At 38.6% G+C, this 19,744-nt stretch overlaps 1 protein-coding gene across 1 annotated transcript in view; it reads right to left on the reverse strand.

Moving 5' to 3' along the window:
- Positions 1-19,744, reverse strand: part of SLC26A8 (solute carrier family 26 member 8) — an 82,572-nt gene that overhangs the window by 36,886 nt on the left and 25,942 nt on the right. Inside the window, exons 4-9 of the mRNA XM_019667472.1 lie at positions 18,635-18,751; positions 16,756-16,937; positions 9,488-9,652; positions 8,206-8,355; positions 4,277-4,398; positions 2,741-2,757 (exon numbers count right to left, since the gene is read on the reverse strand). Of these exons, the coding sequence (XP_019523017.1) occupies positions 2,741-2,757; positions 4,277-4,398; positions 8,206-8,355; positions 9,488-9,652; positions 16,756-16,937; positions 18,635-18,751 (753 nt within the window). The remainder of the gene's footprint in view (positions 1-2,740; positions 2,758-4,276; positions 4,399-8,205; positions 8,356-9,487; positions 9,653-16,755; positions 16,938-18,634; positions 18,752-19,744) is intronic.

The raw sequence follows: 19,744 nt of genomic DNA on the forward strand, positions 1-19,744 counted from the left end.
AATCACTTTTAATTTGTTTCCAGGCCAATCATTCAACGAAGCCTCTTACTGGCAACATTAACAGTAGATTTTGTATGCTTAGCAGCCACAATGAAAAAAACAACACAAGATTAAATCAAGCACAAGAGAAAATGATATAATCAGAGATGTAAACACAAGATATACGAGGCTGCTGCTGGTGTAACACAGCATACTGTTTTACAGCAAATACTTTTTTTATAAGTAGAAAGAGTGCACTCTAAAATAACAACAATAAGTGTAGTATAGTAAATACATAAATCAGTAATATAGTCATTTATTATGATTATCAAGTGTTATGTACTATACTTAATTGTATGTGCTATACTTATACATGACTGACAGTGCAGTAGGTTTGTTTATACCAGTATCACCACAAACACGTGAGTAATGCATTGCACTATGATATTAGGGTGGCTATGATGTCACTAGGCGATAGGAATGTTTCAACTCCATTATAATCTAATGGGACCACTGTCGTATATGTGGTCCATCGTAGACTGAAACGTTGTTATGCGGCACATGACTGTAGGGAATTTTTCATTTCAGTTATTGTACTTCACAGCCTCAGAATTTCTTCTTTTCCTCCTCCCCCTCCTCCTCCTCCCCCTCCTCCTCCTCCTCCTTCTTCTTCCTTTTCCTCTTCTTCTTCTTCTTTTAGGCTTTCCATCTCTTTTTTGATGTTTCCATTTTGCTCACGCATCACTTTCTTGACTTTCTCTACATCTTCCTTTAGTTCTCTGAGTATCTTTTAAGACAATTGTTTTGAAGCCTTTGTCTAGTAGATCTGCCATTGATCTTTTCAGGACAGCTTATGTTGATTTACGTTTTCCTTTGGATGGCCATATTTCCTGTTTCTTTTTATGCCTTGTGATTTTTGTTGAACGCTGGATATTTGAGTCTAATATTGTGGTGACCCTGGAAATCAGGTTATTCCTCTTCCCAGGGTTTGCTGTTTTGTGTTATTTTGTTGTTGTTGTAGGCTGTCACTGTGCCAGGCATTAGCCTGAGGTACATAAACTTAAGGTCTTCTCAGGTGTTTTCTAAGCAAGTGTTAATTTCTAATTTTCCTTGTGTATGCAGTTTTTTTTAATGTTCTAATCATTAATGTCTAACTTCCAAAAGAGGAAAAAAAGAGAAAAATTAAGAAGGAAAAAAGGGGCTCTGGCCCTTTAAATCCCTTAGCAGTCATTTCAGTCAGAGAGGAAGGGGCTTGCAACAATGTGGGTGACGTGCAACAAAAGTGGCTGCCCATTTGGTTGTCTGTACCTTTGAGATCAGAAGCAACAATCAGTAATCAGAGCACAGATCTCTCATATTTGAAGTGCAGTGTCCTTTTTGCCCACCTTGGCTCCTGCAAGCTGTGTGCAAGCCACTTCAGGAACACATGCACAGCTGCTTGCCATGAAGCTGGGGGTGGGGAATGGTAGCTGCTCCTGGGCTAAGAGCTCAAATTGACCGAAGTTAATCACAATTTACCACCCAAGCCTTCCCCTGGAAATTGCAGTCCTTCAATAGGCTCCAGAGTTCCAAAAGAGTTACATCAGACAGACTCTGCCAGTGCAATTGTTGTCTAGGTGCAGAGACAGATTCCTGGTGCTTGCTTCCTACTCCACCACCTCCCCAAATCCTCTCTAACCTCTTATTGTTTTGAAGTCATTAGACTTTTCAGACTTGTTCGTTTTGCTGGTAGTCATGGTTATCTGATTCTACCAAGTCAATACTTTCTATTTTTACTAAGATCATGTCATAAAAAAACATTGCCAAGCACATATAACCATGATCAAAACTTCTTCCCAGGTATATTTCCTACCATATTGTTAACTAGAAAACTCTCTTCCTTAAGACAATGAACTTTCTTCTTTGTCAGTATTACCATAAGGCTGCCAACAGGGAATTAAGCACCATCCTAATTCTTACAGGAATCGAGGCTTGTCTGTTAGTGTATGGGTTCAGTACTTTTACTAGTAATTGTCCAGAGTATCTGTTAAGTCATCTTCTATGTGGTCATTTTTAGGCCATTACTTCTTAGGGGTCAAAGTCTATGTTTTTGGTTTCCTTTGTATGCATTCAGCATAGTATCACTCATAAATGTTTGATATTTTATCTTTAAAGTGAAAACCCCCCAAACATTTACAAAAGAATAATGGATGGCATAATGAGCCCTGGTGTACCCATCACTCACTTTCAACACTTAACAATTCATAAACAATCTCATTTCATCTGTACCCCTACCCGTTGCCTATTCTAATATTATTTCAAAGCAAATACCAGGCATGATATAGTTTTAATTGTAAATATTTCAGTGTATCTCTCTAAAAGATGTACACCAAAAAATTATTACCAATTTCTTAATGTTATAAAATACATAATTAATGTTCAAACTTTTTCAAATGTCTCATAAACACATTTTTGGAATGTGTTCAAATTAGAATTCAATTAAGAGACATATATTATAATTGATTGCTATGTCTCCTAAATCTCTTTTAAGCTGTAGGTTCCCTCTCCATATCTGTTTTTCTTCCCAGCAATATTTTGTTGTTGTTGTTAAAGAAACCTGGTCATTGGTCCTATAGATTTTCCCCCAGCCTGGGTTTTGCTGATTGCATTCTTTTGTTGTCATTCAGCATATTCCTCTCTTCCTCACATTTCCTGTAAATTGATTTTCCAGGTAATGAGCTATATAGGAATATAACTGGACGATAAAAGGCAGACGTTTAACTTTTTGTTAAGTTTCTCCTTTTTGTCCCTGTAAGAAGTTAGGTAAGAGTGTGGCTGTCCCAAAGAGGTGTATAGTAAGTGGAATTTATTGCCCAAACCTATGCGAGCAAGCCTTAAATATTTAGTATGATAACAACACAAACTTCTGTTTTTCGTTTCTGCTGTTCTCTGTAACATTCAATTCTTTGTTAACAGTTTAGGTGAAAAGGGGACATGGATATTGAAGACACTAACTTAAATTGTTCAATTTTTTTAGTCCCTAGCAACCTTGGATAAATATATAATAAAAAAAGAAGTTCAAAGCAATACCTAAAATTAGATGTTTGGAATGCTCACTGTCCAACTATACCCTTGAACCTTATGATAAACTATAAGCAAAAGCTGACTGTGTGGTTTTCAAATCATTAATAACAGAAGCATATTGAGTAAGTATAATAGAGTGGTTATAATCACAGATTTTGGAATTCAATAGAAACGGGTTCAAACAGTAGCTCTGCCACTGACCAGCTGTGTGATCTTGGGTGAGCAACTTAAATTTGGTAAGCCTTAGTTTCCTCAGCCATAAAAGGAAGATAATATCTACCTTATAGCATTAATGAGAAGCAAATGAAATAAAATAATTACATAAAGTATCAATCTCATTGTTGATGTTATTTTTCCCTCTCTGAGGGCAGAGACCAAGCCTGATTTACCATCATATTCCGTGGTGGTCTGCTCAATTTTTTTTTAATTGGAGAGAATCTCAACTGGATTTAGCCATGATCAGATTGCACTGAGAACTGGTTGGATATGAGACTAATTCAATCCAGTTGTGTCAAAGTAGCCTAGGTTTCGGTGTCGTGGGGACTAGCCAGCATCTGACTCTGCAGTATTCCCTATTGAACAGCATGAAGTCATGGACAATGCTCTTCAAAGGCCAGCCTAGGAGTCAAGAAACTGCAGTACATCGCCTTTCTTAGCTAAAGTGTTTCATCTGATCAAGGTTAAAGAAATTATAATTTCTTATCAGATGCAAGAGCGATGCCCGGTAGTCACCGGTAGGAATTATAATGTAAATTAATTCTGAGTCCTTAGGAACTCTAAGGATAGCTTTCTACTCAGAGTCATATCATGATGTTGTACAAGGACACCCACTCAGTCCAAGTGGGTGAAGACAGCAGGACTGCTCATCTCCGAGCACTGAGGCCCAGGAGAGAGGCTGGGAAAACTAAGGCATCTCTCGTCCCATCCTTGAGAGTTGAACAGATAAGTATGGGGTTGAGAAGGCCCATAACGCATGATGAAAAAAATGCATGCGTCTCTCTGATATTCCCTGCATTCAGCAGTTTACTTGGGTAAGGGGATTGGTTCAACTACGGGAAGAGAGTCAGAGGCTGACCGGAGAAGAAACATGGGGTTGTCCTAGCCCTTCTGCTTTCATGAACCCTCTGTGTTCTAAAATGAATTTGAACTCAATTGATCCGAATTTGGCTGTGGGTAGAGACCGCTAGTAGAGAGCATCCATCAAGCTGGGTGTCAGGGGCTAAGAGAAGGTAACAGAAAGGGAAGAGTAGTCTTGAAAAGTGGAATTACCAACCTATAAGGAATCATATCAATGAGCGTCCTGCTGCTTTCTGTGGCCATGTTTATCTTGTTGGCAAATGCACTAAAGCCAAGAATCTGTAGGGGTTAAAAAAAAAAAAAGGCAAACAATCATCTAAAAATTATTTTACATGTTGCTTCCAGGCGCACAGGTGCCCTTAGCATCTGGCAGGACAGGGAATGAGATACGTGACAGCCCCCATTCATGAAGGTGGGAGAGAGGGCCAGTTCAATGGAGCAAGAGAGGCCCACCCTGACTCTTTAGTTCCCCAAACTCTTTTTAGCATTGTAGTCAGAATGAAAAGCAACTTCATGCTTGGTGTCTGACAGAATAATAGGAATAAATGGATGCCCTGGGTTTGCGTTTCCTCACCAACTTTAAACATCTAGAGCAAATATAAACACGTTTTCAGATAATAGCTGTATCAAAGCCTCCGTTTTAAAAGTTTTTAAATCTAGGTGTGTTGTGCCAGCATAAATAAACCTTTGGGGGGGATTATTGAGGTGTATTGAGAGTCGTATTACTGGTTAACCCTTAATAATATGGAACAGCATTTGATAACACAAGGAAGAAGGTCTTCAGCAAAGCAATTACATGCCTTCCCCCCCCACACCTCATTCATTTCTAAAATAGCAAGTCTCCCTTCCATTTCCACTAGAAAGGAAAACAGACAACCTATCAGCTGTGATACCTTGGAAAGACCTCACACTAAAAGCAAATTAAACCAGAGACAAGAGAACTCAATGTCTAACTTTTAAAATAATAATTATATAGTTGATTTACCCCACTCTCCTCACTAACCCATAAATTTTTTCCCAGCATCTACTCAAAGAGTTGAACCGGACACTGAGCAGGATAGCAGTTGGTTTACCTGGGATGCTATGATCATATGAAGACCCCTAGGAAGCCTACAGATCAGAATGGAAGGAAGAACCTGGACCACGGCTTGAGTCAGAGAAGAAGAGTTTGGTCTTTACATAGTTAAGGGACAAGCAATGTGGCAAGTAGTCGAGGAACTCTTTTATTTCCATTGTATAGATAATACTTCCTCATAAAGAAAAATAAAGTATGAAAAATTTAAAAAGCAAAAATAAATCACCCAAAAACAACTATGTGGTGTTTGCTATACAGCTTAAACAAATGGTGTTTGCTACACAGCTTCAATACACACACTAATACATTGTGAACATACAGTAGATATCATTTCTTATAGCTATGGGACTCTTGAATTATTTGTCAGTATATTCTACCTGGATCCAGATATAGCCTTGAAAATTTTCATTATTATTTGAGACTGCTACCTTCAGGACATACTGAGGTGTGTGTGCGCAGGTTGCTCCAGCACATCTAAACAGCCTTTCTTGATGGGTGTGTGAGAAGCGTTTTACACCTGAGGCTACAGCAGCTCTCATCCTCCCTCTGCCACTTATCTCACCAGGGGAATCCCGGAGTCCTCTTTCCAATTCTAAGCAGCGTCCCCATCCCTGCTGCATGGCAGAAAGCATTCCCAGTCACGTGACATGTGTCTAGCTAGTCTACTCTAGGCTTCAATAACCTTTGAGTATAAATGAAGTCACAAAAATGTTTCATTCCTCGACTGCAATAATTCTAAGACTTCATCTACCTGTATTGCTGGGCCTCAGCTTCCTCCCTCACTCCATTTTATGGTGCACTCTAATTATTTACAGCAACCCCCAAAGGAACGTCTTCACGGTGGCTCCTGCACGGATCTGTCAGCCATAGGAAAGCCACAGCATCCTCCACACTCTCACTTCTCTCCTTTCCTAATAACCCTGGTTAACGTTCATTGCCTTGAGGTTGCTTGAAGGACTATCACTATGATTCCTGCTGTTGCTGTCTCTTAAGAGAGGGCTGATTTCTGACAGCATGGAGGGGCCTTGAGGGCATGATGCTAAGCGAAATAAGCCAGACAGAAAAACAAATATTGCGTGGTGTCATTTATATGTAGAGCCTAAAAAAACAAAACAAAACAAAACAAAAACTAGTCACACTCATAGAAACAGAGAGTAGAAAAGTGGTTGCCAGGGGCTGGGGGGTGGGGGAAATAGGAAAAAGTTGGCAAGAGTGTGCAAACTTTCAGCTACAAAATGAATAAGGCCTGAGGGCCTAATGTATAAATAACATGGTGACTATAGCTGATCACATTGTATTGTATAATTGAAATTTGATGAGAGTAGAGTTTAAATATTTATACACACACACACACACACACACAATAAATACATGAGGTAATGGTGGTGGATGTGTTAATTAACTAGATGGGGGCGTGCTTTCACAATATATATATATCAAATCACCATGATGTATGCTTTAAATATCTTATAATTTTATATGTCAATTATATCTCTATAAAGCTGAAATGAGAGAAAAAGAGCTCATGGCTGTGTCACAGATGCCATCTGCTAGTGACTCCAAAGCCTCAGTTTCTGAAGGTGCCAGAACCGGGGTGGGTTCCGTGAGGAGAGGTTGCCCCTGACTCCCCTCCCCAAACATCACATGAACATTGTCTCCTGAGCTCTAAGGCACTACCATGTTTTGAAAAGTCTTTTGTAAAAGCAGCCTTTCAGCTTCTGGACTTTATGAATTAATAGTTTTTTAAGTACTCCAAGGAAGAAAGAATACACACTTCTGAAAGAGGTAGATATATAACGGTTATGAGACAGAGCTTGGTCTCAATTTCCAAAGCAATTCCCATACTATTTCAATCATGAACAGTATAGACCTGAATTAGTTAGTACAGGATAGGTTATGATGCTATGGCAACATACAAACCATGAGAGCTTAACACGTACAAGTTATTGTTTGCCTGTACAATCAGCGTCTCTCTCGGGCAGCTTTCTGGCAAATGGTGCCTCAGGAATTCAGGCTAATTCTGCCTGTGGTTTCTATCATCTCAACATGCAGCCCCTATGACTATCACAGCAGGGGAAGACAGAGCATGGGGACTCACACCTAGTCTCCTATGCTTTGGCCCCAAAGTCACATGGTCCTGCCTACTTACAAGGGTGGCTGGGAAATACAGGGGAGCACACGGATATTTGGTGAACTGTAAGTATCTCTGCAACAGAACACTTCTCAAGGACACCCCCAAAGATTCAACGATCCTAGTATGAGAAATGCTGACTTAAAAACCTGAGCTTTATATATGAAAATATCTGTATCATTGCAAAAATGTTAATTATTATAGAAAAAGATAAGTTTTACCAGTGGATTTTTAAAAAGAAACAAGAAATGTTATCATTAGACAGTGGTGAGCCCTGCTCTGCCGCTTACTAGTGATGTGGATTAGGCAATTCATTTCATATCTCATCTCCTTTAATTTCTTTATCGTAGCATAATGAGAATGAAAGGGGGCTGAATAACAGTATGATTGCAACTATACTAAAATAGAAACAAAACTTCTACATAAAACGGAAATTCATCAACACTGAGCACAGGCCTGCCATATATTTGTTTGAAAGAAGAAAGGGCTGAAAAACTGAAAATCAAAAAGTATTGAAGTTGACTTTGGGTGGTGCAGCTATAGGAATTTCTTTTTCTCCTTTTTATTTCTTATGTTTTTAAAAATGGTTAGGATGAGCCTGTATTACTTTTACGAAGCGGAAAAAACCCCACCTATTTTTAGGTAGTATGAAAAAGAGGCAATAGAGAAAAGTCCTTTGAAAATAAGTATGTTTTACACATATAAGCTAGTACGTATTTAAAACTAAATGTATTCAGCCTTGTCACAATTCAACATTTTTAAAAATATTATTTTTATAGTCTTTTATGAATCTTTCCCTTCCTAGGGTGCTTTTTGTTTAACTTTAAAAAGATCATTTAAAATGATCTGAACCATGAATTAGAGGCATCAAAACACCTACCAGAAAAAGTTCCATGGGAAACTCAATGGGGTACTGATTGAAGGAAATTCGGATACATTTGTTGATTCTCAGAGCAACAACAGCAGTTAGAAATAGTAGGATGCTCGTAGAATTAGCTTTTGGGAGAGACATACAGTAGTTAACTATGTTCTGAAAGAAAACAAAATTACAGAGGCTTAGAAAGGGATATAATAATTGCCTAAAATCTAGAAAATGACCCTCTTTCTATATTAGTTCAAAAAGAAGTCCCTCGGGCCGGCCGAGCGGCGCGATGGTTAAGAACTCGCTTGGGACGCCAGAGGGCCCCGGTTCGGATCCCACATATGAGGGCCAGTGACACTGCCCTCCACAGCTAAGATGCTGAACAACAGCTCAACCTGGAGCTGGGCTGCTGTGAGTCGCCCGCTACGGCGTAGGCTGCAGCCCCTGTGGCAGTGGGTTGCCATGGGCTACCGTATGTAGCCAGCAGCCAGGGTGAGCAGCCAGCAGCCGCAGTGAGCGGCCGTCCAGAAGCCGGTGACTGATGTGCCTCGCCCGGGAAGAGCGCAATGATGGTACCAACTTGGGCCAGTGAAGCAACGTCCTCCACAACTAGACTGAAGAACAAAAGGACAGCAACTTGTCTGTTCCCCTTCCCCCAATTCCGCAGCACTGTTCCCATCCCCCCAATTCCCCAATAAAAATCTTTAAAAAAAAAAAAGAAGTCCCTCGGCAGTGCTGCTGAGCGCAGAGGGCTTTATTACTAGAGCATTATGAGAATAGGGAGACCAAGTGGGTAGATATGTATTTTTTTAAATTGAGAAAGTGATATTAAAAGACAGTAATGCCCAATAAGGACAGAATACATTTTGTATATTTCAGCGTAATGGAAAGGGCCCAGGAGTTGTGTTTATTAGCCTATTGTTTACTAATTTTCTCAGACCATCTATGTTCTTTAGCTTGGCTCCTACACCATTCTTGCATTTGGGGGTTACTTAGCATTTTATATTCTTTAGCTGCCTTTAGGATACATGTCCATTATGAGGCATGTAATGGGAAGAATTATGAAAGAGACAATATCTTACAAACCAAATTTTAATGTAAATCATGTAGGTTTAAAAATCTGGGCAAAATGGTTCATGAAACTGAGAACATGGTCCAGCTGTAATTAATCAAGACTAAATCTAGATGAGATAAAATTATTTCCAGGACCCTCTTCACCCAGCTGCCCATGCAGGGGTCTTTCCACTCGGATCCACTCCTTTTTGGAGGCAAGGGCGGGGTGAGGGTAGAAATTACTCACATAGAAGAAGGCGATAGGACCAGCGTGGAAACTAATCGTAATTCCAAAGATGCAAGTCAGCTGGGACACTATAATGTGCAGTGCCGTAGCAGCCAGGTAAGCATTTATCACAGCCTCCGGAAGGTAAGTGGCAATGAAGCCAAAACCCAGCATGCCCATGGACAGCTGCAGGGGGTTCACACGGAAAAGAAAACACAGTGAGGCAGAATGTCACCAAACCAGCCATGACACCAATTAGGTTCTCTTCAGGGTATTTTCAACACAAAAGTTAGGTGAGGCCCCTCTGATAACTCTTCTGTTTCTCTTTCTCTAATCCACTAAAATTAATGAGATGAGGTTGGTCCTTGGTGTTCATTTAGGGGCTCCCTAGGGCACTAAGCCACACTTCCTTCTTCACAGGCACTTAAGCTTGATTCCTTGCCCTAGAATCTGCTGACCTTGTTGACTTAGGGTAAATGGTAACAAAGTGATCCGAGCAAGCTTTTGCCTTTTTAAAGGCTCTTTCATTAGAAGTCCTGATAGCCCTTTCTAGGAGATGTTACCATCTCCTTTGAGGGATGCAGTGACATCTCCTTTGAGGGATGCAGTTTTTCACAAAGGCAAAGACAATTTAAAAAACCTGAGTTCCATCTTCTTGGCTTTTGACTCATTTTTACTAAGAATGATTAAACTGAATTTATCTCATCAGGATTTCATATATATATTATATATATATATATAATATATATATGATCTATATGTAAAACATAGTATTTTAGATATACATATGCATATATAATATATACATATATATTTTAAATGTTATGTAATATATAATAAATTATATATGCCGGGGGTGCCAAAAAAATGTATACACATGACTTGTATTCATCTTTTGTTATGGGTATATACTGAGTATTACAATATGAATACAGTTTTTCTTTTCTTAAAATGTGCATACTTTTTTTGGGTACCCTCTGCATATATATTTCTAAATATATAAAAGATCTAAAGGATAGACACTAATCTATTTACAGAAGTTGCTTTTGGGGAATTAAAGGTTGGTGGCAATACTTTATAATTTATATATTTTATTATTTGAAATTTTTGCAATATGTATGCCCATCTTTTATAATAAAAAACACAATTGGAAAACTAACGGATAAACCCCAAACCCCTTATGAGGGTAGATAAACTGGCACGGCACAATGAAGAAGATGGGGAAAAGAAAACAAATCTTGAAGCCTACTATTGTCACCACTTCATCTTCCACTGCATTAGAAGCTCCCAGAGAACAAACAAACTTGGAAGAGTAAACCTTTTAGCTTTAAAAGCTCTTTGTTGCCAGTCTTCCAGTCAGCTGGGTGCTGTGTCTCCCTTAATCTCCTGTCATTACCAACCCAACAAGCTCCTCTACTCAAGTCAACCCAATCTGCTTCCTGTCTTTTGTGTGATTGGCTGATTTCTACTTCTGTGCTTATGCACGAACCCCTCTTTTTTTGCCGTGTCTGCTGATCCATGTCCATCCTCTCTTTCAAGAGCTTAATAAAACTCCCCTCCTTTAGGAGGCGTGATGAAAAGAGCATGATTCTGAGGGAGGGAGAATTTGGCTTCTATCCTGGCTCTGCCGCTCATTGGCTGTGTGAGTTTGAACAAGTTAATTAAACTCGCTAAGCCTCAGTTTTCTAACCTATAAATTGTGAATAATACTCAACATGCAGGGTTTTGTATGGAATACGTTACATAATACCTGTAAAACACTTAGCTCAAATCTGAAAATAGTGACAGGTGCAAATGCCTATCACTCATTCTTCCTGCCATCCTTTCCTTCCACCTTGTAAACAGCAAATTTCTACAATGAACTATAAAACTCTTTCTTGGCCAGATGTTATGTGGCATCAAAATCTGTGTTAATATCGTTTTCTAGGCAGCAATTTTCAATCAGTCAGAGTTGGCCTGTGATACGAAACCGATCTGCCATTCTTACAGAAAGCAAGTACTGAATGGTGAATGAATGAAAGAAAGCCTCAATAAATGGTTGTTTCCTTCCCAGAGAGCTCCAACCCAGCTAAAGATTATTCCTTTACTTGATATTCTTTTGACACTGAACTCTTCACTTTTATTAATATTTGTTTTCACTTTAAGATTATCTAAAGCACAGATTCTGCAGGTGGATTAGCCTGAGCCTGAATCCCAATGTAAAAGCTAGCTATGTGACCTTGGACAATTCATTTAACCTTGTTATACCACTGTTTCCTTAAAATAAGGATCATAGTAACACTCACCCTCAAAAAGGGGTGTTTTGAGGATCAAATGAGATAATACACGTAAAGTGCTTTGAACAGTGACTGGCACATAGCAATAAATGTTAGATACTATCATCTAGTTCAGACTTCTTTAAATTTAAACTCTTTGTTTTAGATCATTGTAGATTGATATGCAGTTTTGTCAGAAACAAAATAGAGAGATTTGATGTACTCTGTACCCAGTTTCCTCCTAACGGTAACATCTTGCAAAACTGTAGGACAATACCACAATTAGGATATTGACATTGATATACCAAGATATAAAATAATTCCATCACCACAAGGATCCCTCCCCTGTTGTCCTTTCATAGCCAACCTCTACTTGCTTCTCACCCTCATCCCTATTCTCAAGTTCCATCCTCCTACCTCCACTCTCATCCTTAGCCCCTGGCAACAATATGTTTTCCATTTCTATAATTTTGTCACTTCAGGAATTTTACATAGGAATCATCAATATGTAAACTTTATGTTCAATTCCATTCATTTTTGTTCTTCATTATTTCCTTCCTTCTGCTTGTTTTGGATCTAATTTGATCTTGTTTTCCTAGGTTCTTGCATTGCGAGCTTAGATTATTAATTTGTGACTTTTTCTTTTTTCTACCATATGCATTGTAGTGCTATACATTTCCTTCTTAGCACTGCTTTAGCTGTGCCTCAGAAATTTTAGTATGTTTTATTTTCATTTACCCTAATGTATTTTTTTTTAATTTCCTTAAGACTTCCTCTTTAACCTAAAAATTATCTAGAAGTGTGTTGTTTAGTATCCAAGTATTAGGGGATTTTCCTGTTAACGTTCTGTTATTGAGTCCTAGTTTGATTCTACTATGGTCAAAGAACAAACTGATAACAAGTTGTTTAAATTCATTGATGTTAGTTTTATGGCACAGGATATGGTTTATCTTGGTACATGTTCCATGGGTCTTTGAAAAGAATGTGTGTTCTGCTGTTATTAGATGGAGTGTTCTGCAAATGTCTCTTAAATCCTGTTAGTTGATAGTGTTGTTGAGTTTTATTATTTTCTTGCTGATTTTCTGTGTAGTTGTTTCATCAATTATTAAAGAGAGGGATGTTGAAGTCTCAAACTATAACTGTGGATTTGTTTATTTCTCCTTTCAGCTCTATTAGTTTTTGCTTCACATATTTTGTAACTCTGTTGTTTGATGCATACACACTTAGGATTGCTATGTCTTCTTGGTAGAGTGATTCTTTTATCATTATATAATGTCTCTCGCTACCTCTCGTAATTTTCTTGGCTCGGAAGTGTACTTTATCTAATATTAATATAGTCAATCCTGCTTTGCTTTGATTTATATTTGCATGCTATAGCTTTCCATTCTTTTACTTTCAACCTATTTATATCATATTTGATGTTTCTTGTAGACAGCATATTTTAAATATGTCAATCTCTTTAATGTAAATGTCGGTATGTTAGGGCTGTAGTCTGCCATTTTTCTGTTTGTTCTGTTTTTCGTTTCTCTTTTTCTGTTTCCTAACTTCTGTGGGCTACTTGAACATTTTTACAATCCTATTTTTATTTATCCATAGCATTTTTTAGTGTATCTTTGTATAGCTTATTTAGTGCTTGCCCTAGGTATTATATTATATATACATAATATTACAGTCTAGTGGTGTCGACAGTTTACCAATTCAAGCAAACTATAGAAACATTACCTCCCTTTATATTTGTTTATAAAAGAATTGTTTTAAATATTAATATTTCTTCTATGTGCATTTTGAATCAGATCAGACAGCATTATAATTTTGCTTCTGCCATCAAACATAATTTAGAAAAACCAAGAGAATAAGAAAAATCTATCATATTTATCCATATTTTTACTCTTTCCATTGTTCTTTCTTCCTTCCTGATATTTCAAGATTCCTTCTTTTATCCTTAACTTTCTTTTTAGAGAAGTTTCTTCAGCCATTCTTTGGGGGGTAGGTCTGTTTGTGACAAATTCTCTTAATTTTCTTTCATTTGAGAATATGTTGACTTCCCCTGCCTTCTCAAAGGATATTTTCACTGGGTATGTGATTTTGGATTGACAGTTTGTTTCTTTCAGTGAATAAAAAAATTGTACCACTTCCTTCTGGCCTCTGTGGTTTCTAATAAGAAATCTGCTGTCATTTGAATTGTTTCCTCCCCATAGGTAAAGTGATTTTAATATTTTTTTTATTATCTTTAGCTTTCAGAAGTTTGACTATGATTTGTCTTGGTGAGGATTTCTAAGGATTTATCTTCTTTGAGATTTTCTCAGCTTCTTGAAGCTGTAGGATTACATCTTTTTGCCAAGTTTGGGGAAATTACAGATATTATTTCTTCAAGTAATTCAGCCCCATATTTTTTCTTCTTTCTTTCTGGACTCTTACAACACAAATGCTAGATCTTTTGTTACAGTCCCACTTGCCCCTGAGGCTCTGTTAAATTTTTTTTCAGTCTATTTTGTTTTTCAGATTGGATAATTTCTATTGTTCTTTCTTAAAGTTCATTGATTCTTTCTTCTGTCTCCTCTATTCTGCTGATGAGCCCATTCTTTAAATTTTTAATTTTGTTTATTATATTTTTTTCTGTTTTAAAATTTCCATTTTGGTTCTTCTTTATATTTTCTATTTATTTCATGAGAATAAAGTTGGGGTTTTTTTTTTATGTGTTTCAAACATGTTCATAATTGCTTGCTGAAGCATTATTAGGGTGGTTGTTTTAAAATCTTTCCAGATAATTCTAACATCACTCAGTGTTGGCATCTTTTTATTGTCTTCTTTTTTTTTTTTCATTCAATTTGAAATTTTCCTGGCTCTTGGTATGACAAGTGGTTTTCAATTCAATCATACATTTGGGAACTATGCTATGAGACTTTGGATCTTATTTAAACTTTCTGTTTTAGCTAGCCTATTTTGGCAAGTGCTGTTAAGGGAAGGAGAGGGTGCCACCTTGTGATTGCCTGGTGGAAGTAGAAGTCTAGGTTCTCCCCTCAGACTCCACTGACACCTGAGGCAGTAGGGACTCTTCATTATTGATGGGCAGGGGCCTCCACTAGGCCTCCACTGATACTATCCTGGCTGGGAGAAACAGGAATGCCTTTACTTCTCCCCACATGGCCTCCAGTGATACTACAGCAGAGGGGAGTTGTCCTAATTACTGCCATGTGGTAGTGAAAGACCTGCTGCCCCTTCACAGCGCCTTCTCTGACACAACCCTAGCAATGAGTAGGAAGGGTGTCTCATTACTGTCCAGTGGGGATGAAAGTCCTGACTCTTTATATGGTCTTTTCTCCTTCTCTGACACACCCCAGTTGGGGTGGTTACCTCATTACAGCTGGTGAGGGTGAAAGTCGAGGCTCCCCACTTGGCCTTCACTGGCATGAATGGTGGTGACACCACAGTTCTGTTTTTTCTTGGTGTTTGTCTGGAGTAGATCAGTTATTGTGTACATGTATTTAGCCTTGCTAGCCTTCCCTGGTCCTGTGGCTATAACGTACAGACTTTTGCTGGAGCTTTATTTTTTGTCTGCACTTGTTGGCATTTTGGATTTCTGGTTTCTTCAGCACCAAGATTGAGATCTATGAAGCAAAAAGAAAACCCAGGGAACTCACCACTGTGTTGTTCCTTGTGTCCTAAGGTTCCAAGCCAGTTTGCCTTCTTCTCTCCACCTTTCAGAGTCTTCTTACGTTTGCTTTATATATAATGTTCTAAGGTTTCAAGTTGTACTTAGCAGGAGGAATAGGGAAAAGTACATCATTCCATCTTCCTAGAAATGAAATGTCTCCTCCTTTATTAAGTGAAAAACTGAGGCTCAAAGGAGGGAACAGGACATGTCCAAGGCCACTTAGATAATTAATAGGTTACTGACTTTTGCCTGTAATTTTGTCTTCTACAAGACTGATTTTTTTTTTTAGCTGAGCCATCCTGCCACCTGTTGGCAGCACAGCAGCAGCTCAGCTTAGGTCAGGAATCGAACCGGCAACCCTGTTGCTCAGAGCTTGCACTCTTGAGCGAGGTCTTAACCAACTGGGCCACTTGGCCCGCCCCAAGATTGATTGTTTTTAAACTACAGGAATTATATCTTTTTTTATTTTGGGTGTCTATTAAAGTGCCAAATTCATTTCTCTGTACCCAGTAATTATAATTTATTGATGCTTACTAAGTGACAGGCTCTGGGCTGAGTGTTTTACGTGCATTCTCTCACTTAATCCTCATATGAAACCTACAAAACAAATATTATTATTCCCATTTTATGCATTTGAAAACTAAGGCCCACAAAGGTAAGATAATTTAAGTATGTTCATAGAGCTGGCAAATGTCAGGGCTGGGGTCAGCCCTCTATGATAGCCTGCCTTTGTAGGCTCCCAATAAATCCTTACCTAATGAAAGTTGGTCCCAAAGGAGATCAGTGACATTAGGTAGAGAGTGGTTTAGTTAAAAACAAAGAGAAATAAGTCTGGAATGTTTGACTTTATTTCAATGGGTAAAGCTTTATATGGTAGACTCTCAGTAAAAATTAAAGACACTGCCAAAAATAAGTTTTGAAATTTTAATAAGTCATGGGTATTACTGTCCTTTAGCAGTGGCCCTATCATTGGGGAAAAAGATCCCAGTTCTGACTCTTACACTTGCTAACCCCAAATATAGCATGTGAGCCTACCAGTGCTGCTCTTGTTGAAAGACTATAAAAAAAATGTAAAAGCATGAAATCATGAGTTGAACTCTAGACCATAGTCTCTAGGACCCTTCTTTAATCTTAGAGAAGGGACTGATGAGAACATTCAATATCTCGTCCTAAATCAATGGTAGATGATTTCTGACAGGGGAGAAGTTTTGTCATTGAGGAGACATCCTATCCACATATCCCACAAGTTTTCCAAAAATAAATCACTGAAGTTCTATATATGTCATAATGGATAACAGGAGCAATTAAAGAAAGAGGTAATTTTGTAGCCCCTTTATTTATTTGTTTCTCCTTCAGAGGTTCAGAGACTCAGGTCCTACCTGAATAATCCCAGTGAGAAAAGTAGTGGACGCCACCACACTCAAGGACCTGTTATAAGCCGTATAGAACAAGGGGTTAGAAAAGTCATCTTTGATGAAAGTCCCCAGTATCAGGTGGCCTCTGTTGAATGGGTTCGATCTCAGGACATCCACCATCAGAGCACTCACAAAGAAGAATGGACCTAGTGAAAAAGATGTTTAGACAGAAGGTGAGGTTTTAAGTCCAGGTAAACTGACAGATACTGACAAAATCAAGGCATGGCTGATATTATTTTTGTCGTTGATCTGAAGAACTTTTCTTATTTTAAAGTGGCCATTGAGAAGCAAGAAAGGACAGGAAAAGAACTCTGGTTTCACAAACCGACCAACTCACAGAATTTAGATGTTGGCGGTCCATATGAAGTGGGCATATGAAGTGGGATTGAAAGAGAAATTGACTGGAAATATGTATCAGGTACAGCCACTGTGTTTGTTCACAGAAATGGTGAAAAGTGAGATGGTGGTGTAAGTATCAGAAAACAAAGCTAATCAATAATAATAATACGAAGAATACCTAATACTTATAACACCGCACACTTACAGAGGATTTACTAGGTGCAAAATGACACCGAGCTGAACCTGTTTCAAACATAAATTCATTTAGTCCTCAAATCGACATATGTATGGGAACAAAGGCAAATCTTAATTTTAAATTACTTAACAGAAACAAAACTCTAATAGCCCTTACTATCAGTATTTGGAAATAATTGTAACATGCCCCAGGAACTTGGAATTATGGGAATAAAATTGTCTCTCAATGTTCAAATATGAAATCAACACCTAATGGATCTTAGTAAAGATATGTGATATTGTCCTTTAAAAAGGAAGAGTGGCACCACTTCTAGGAGAACGGGGTGGCCACCAGGCTGAACACACAAACTCATCTGGAGAAAATGTGTGTCAGTCAGAATTATCAATGCTGGTTGTGTGGGGAAGCCCAGGAAAAGGCACTTCACTGAGTGAATGTTGGCAATGCCCTTCCAAGACTGTTGGGGCATTTTGTGATTTGGTTTCTATGCAGGTTCACCTAGGTCAGCGGTTCTCAACCTGTGGGTCGCGACCCCATTGGGGGTCGAACGACCCTTTCACAGGGGTCGCCTAAGAGCATCGGAAAACAAAAAGATATTTACATGACGATTCATAACAGTAGCAAAATTACAGTTATAGAGTAGCAACGAAAATAATTTTATGGTTGGGGGTCACCACAACATGAGGAACTGTATTAAGGGGTCACGGCATTAGGAAGGTTGAGAACCGCTGACCTAGGTGAATGAAATGTGCTAATTATATGACCTTTGCTAGTCTGGTGCCTGGAATGGTCATTTCTAATTATAAACTGGTAGATGGACTTCGGACTCTGGGAAAGAAAGTGCTCATGCTATGGATTTGAGTGCTTTGATTACTATGACAGCATTTTCACATTGTAAATTAATAAGCGGACATGATTATTATAATATATATCAGGCCCACAGAGTTCAGTTATTATGGGTCCTGCTGAAAGATGGATCCACGCTAGGAGTTTTAGCATCATTACTGGATCTTCCTGGTTAAGGGCAGTCAGATACCAATGTGTGGTAATTTCACCAAAGGAAGTACTTCTGTCCTTTAATTACTCTGGGAAACAGCCTGCTGGCCTGTTTATCTGGTAGTGACATTAATGATGACACACTAGAAGTGTTCCATTTCTAAAATCTGAATACTAATCCTATGGATACAATGTCCATCTTCTGTATCCTTTCTTTCTACCTTAAGCATAGCTTTAAGTTGAGTTACTTAGCAATAAGTAAATAATTAAGGTGGGGACTTCATCCACCTCCTGTGGTTCCAGTACTGAACTCACCAATGGACATTTGATGACATGATCCCAAAATTACATAAATTACCGAAGAACAGAAAGCTGCGTATGAGACATTGAAAGGAGGAATCAGTTGCCTTGCCAGCAAACTTAACGTCAGGACTGAAAAACAAGATGATTTAAGTAAGAAGAGGTAGCCTGGCTTTTAAACGTCACCTTAAATAAAAGCTATAAAAAATATTTAAAATAAAAATGATCTACGTATACAGCTGAATATGGTAATAGTATCCCTTGGCATACAGCCTTTAATTAGTACCTTTTATTATCTCCTTTGATTCCTAGCTTCTTACCCTATTGTACCACATACTTTTACACCTCAATTCTAAATCATAGACTTAAACACCTTTCACTGTGAGGTCTTCATGCTAATCATAGGAAGCAAACATCACAGCAATATGACCTCTTATTCCAACAGCGCAGAGGCAGCCTCACTTACACCCTGAGCCTTAGTACAAGAAGACCCTGGTAATTCCCCAGGACTGGAGGTAAAGCTGGAGAACAAGGCAAGAATCACACTTAACTGACTTGACTCCAAGTTGGTACGTGCTGTCTCTCTTCCATGTGCTAATCACCCTCATCTCTTCCTCCAGCTCCTTCTTTAATACTTACTTTCTTTTCTAAAAAGCACCATGAGAATTAGGGAATTTTGAAGCAAATGGATTAACATGCATGGTATCATCCCTTTGATGTCTCAAGCCCCATAGCTCCTGCCCAGAAGCGCTCAACTTACATCATACCTGTGTGTTCATCTGAATTCAGTTATGCATCCAGTGAGCCAATTTATTGTCTCAGACAAGCAAGGCTTTTGTTATGGAAAAGTTCAAACATATACAAAAATAGAGTATAATGAACTCCGGTGTATCCATCACCCCCCTCAACAATAGTCAATTCATGGCCAATCTTGTTTCGTCTATGCCCCTACTTCCTCTCCCACTCGGTATTATTTTGAAGGAAATCCAAGACATTACATCATTTCATCTGTAGATAGTTCAGTGTGTATCTTTAAAAGAAGACCCTCTTGGGCCGGCCGAGTGGCGCGATGGTTAAGAACTGGCTTGGGACGCCAGAGGGCCCCGGTTCGGATCCCACATATGA

Source organism: Hipposideros armiger, unplaced genomic scaffold (genome assembly GCF_001890085.2).
Source record: "Hipposideros armiger isolate ML-2016 unplaced genomic scaffold, ASM189008v1 scaffold_497, whole genome shotgun sequence".
Taxonomy (NCBI): domain Eukaryota; kingdom Metazoa; phylum Chordata; class Mammalia; order Chiroptera; family Hipposideridae; genus Hipposideros; species Hipposideros armiger.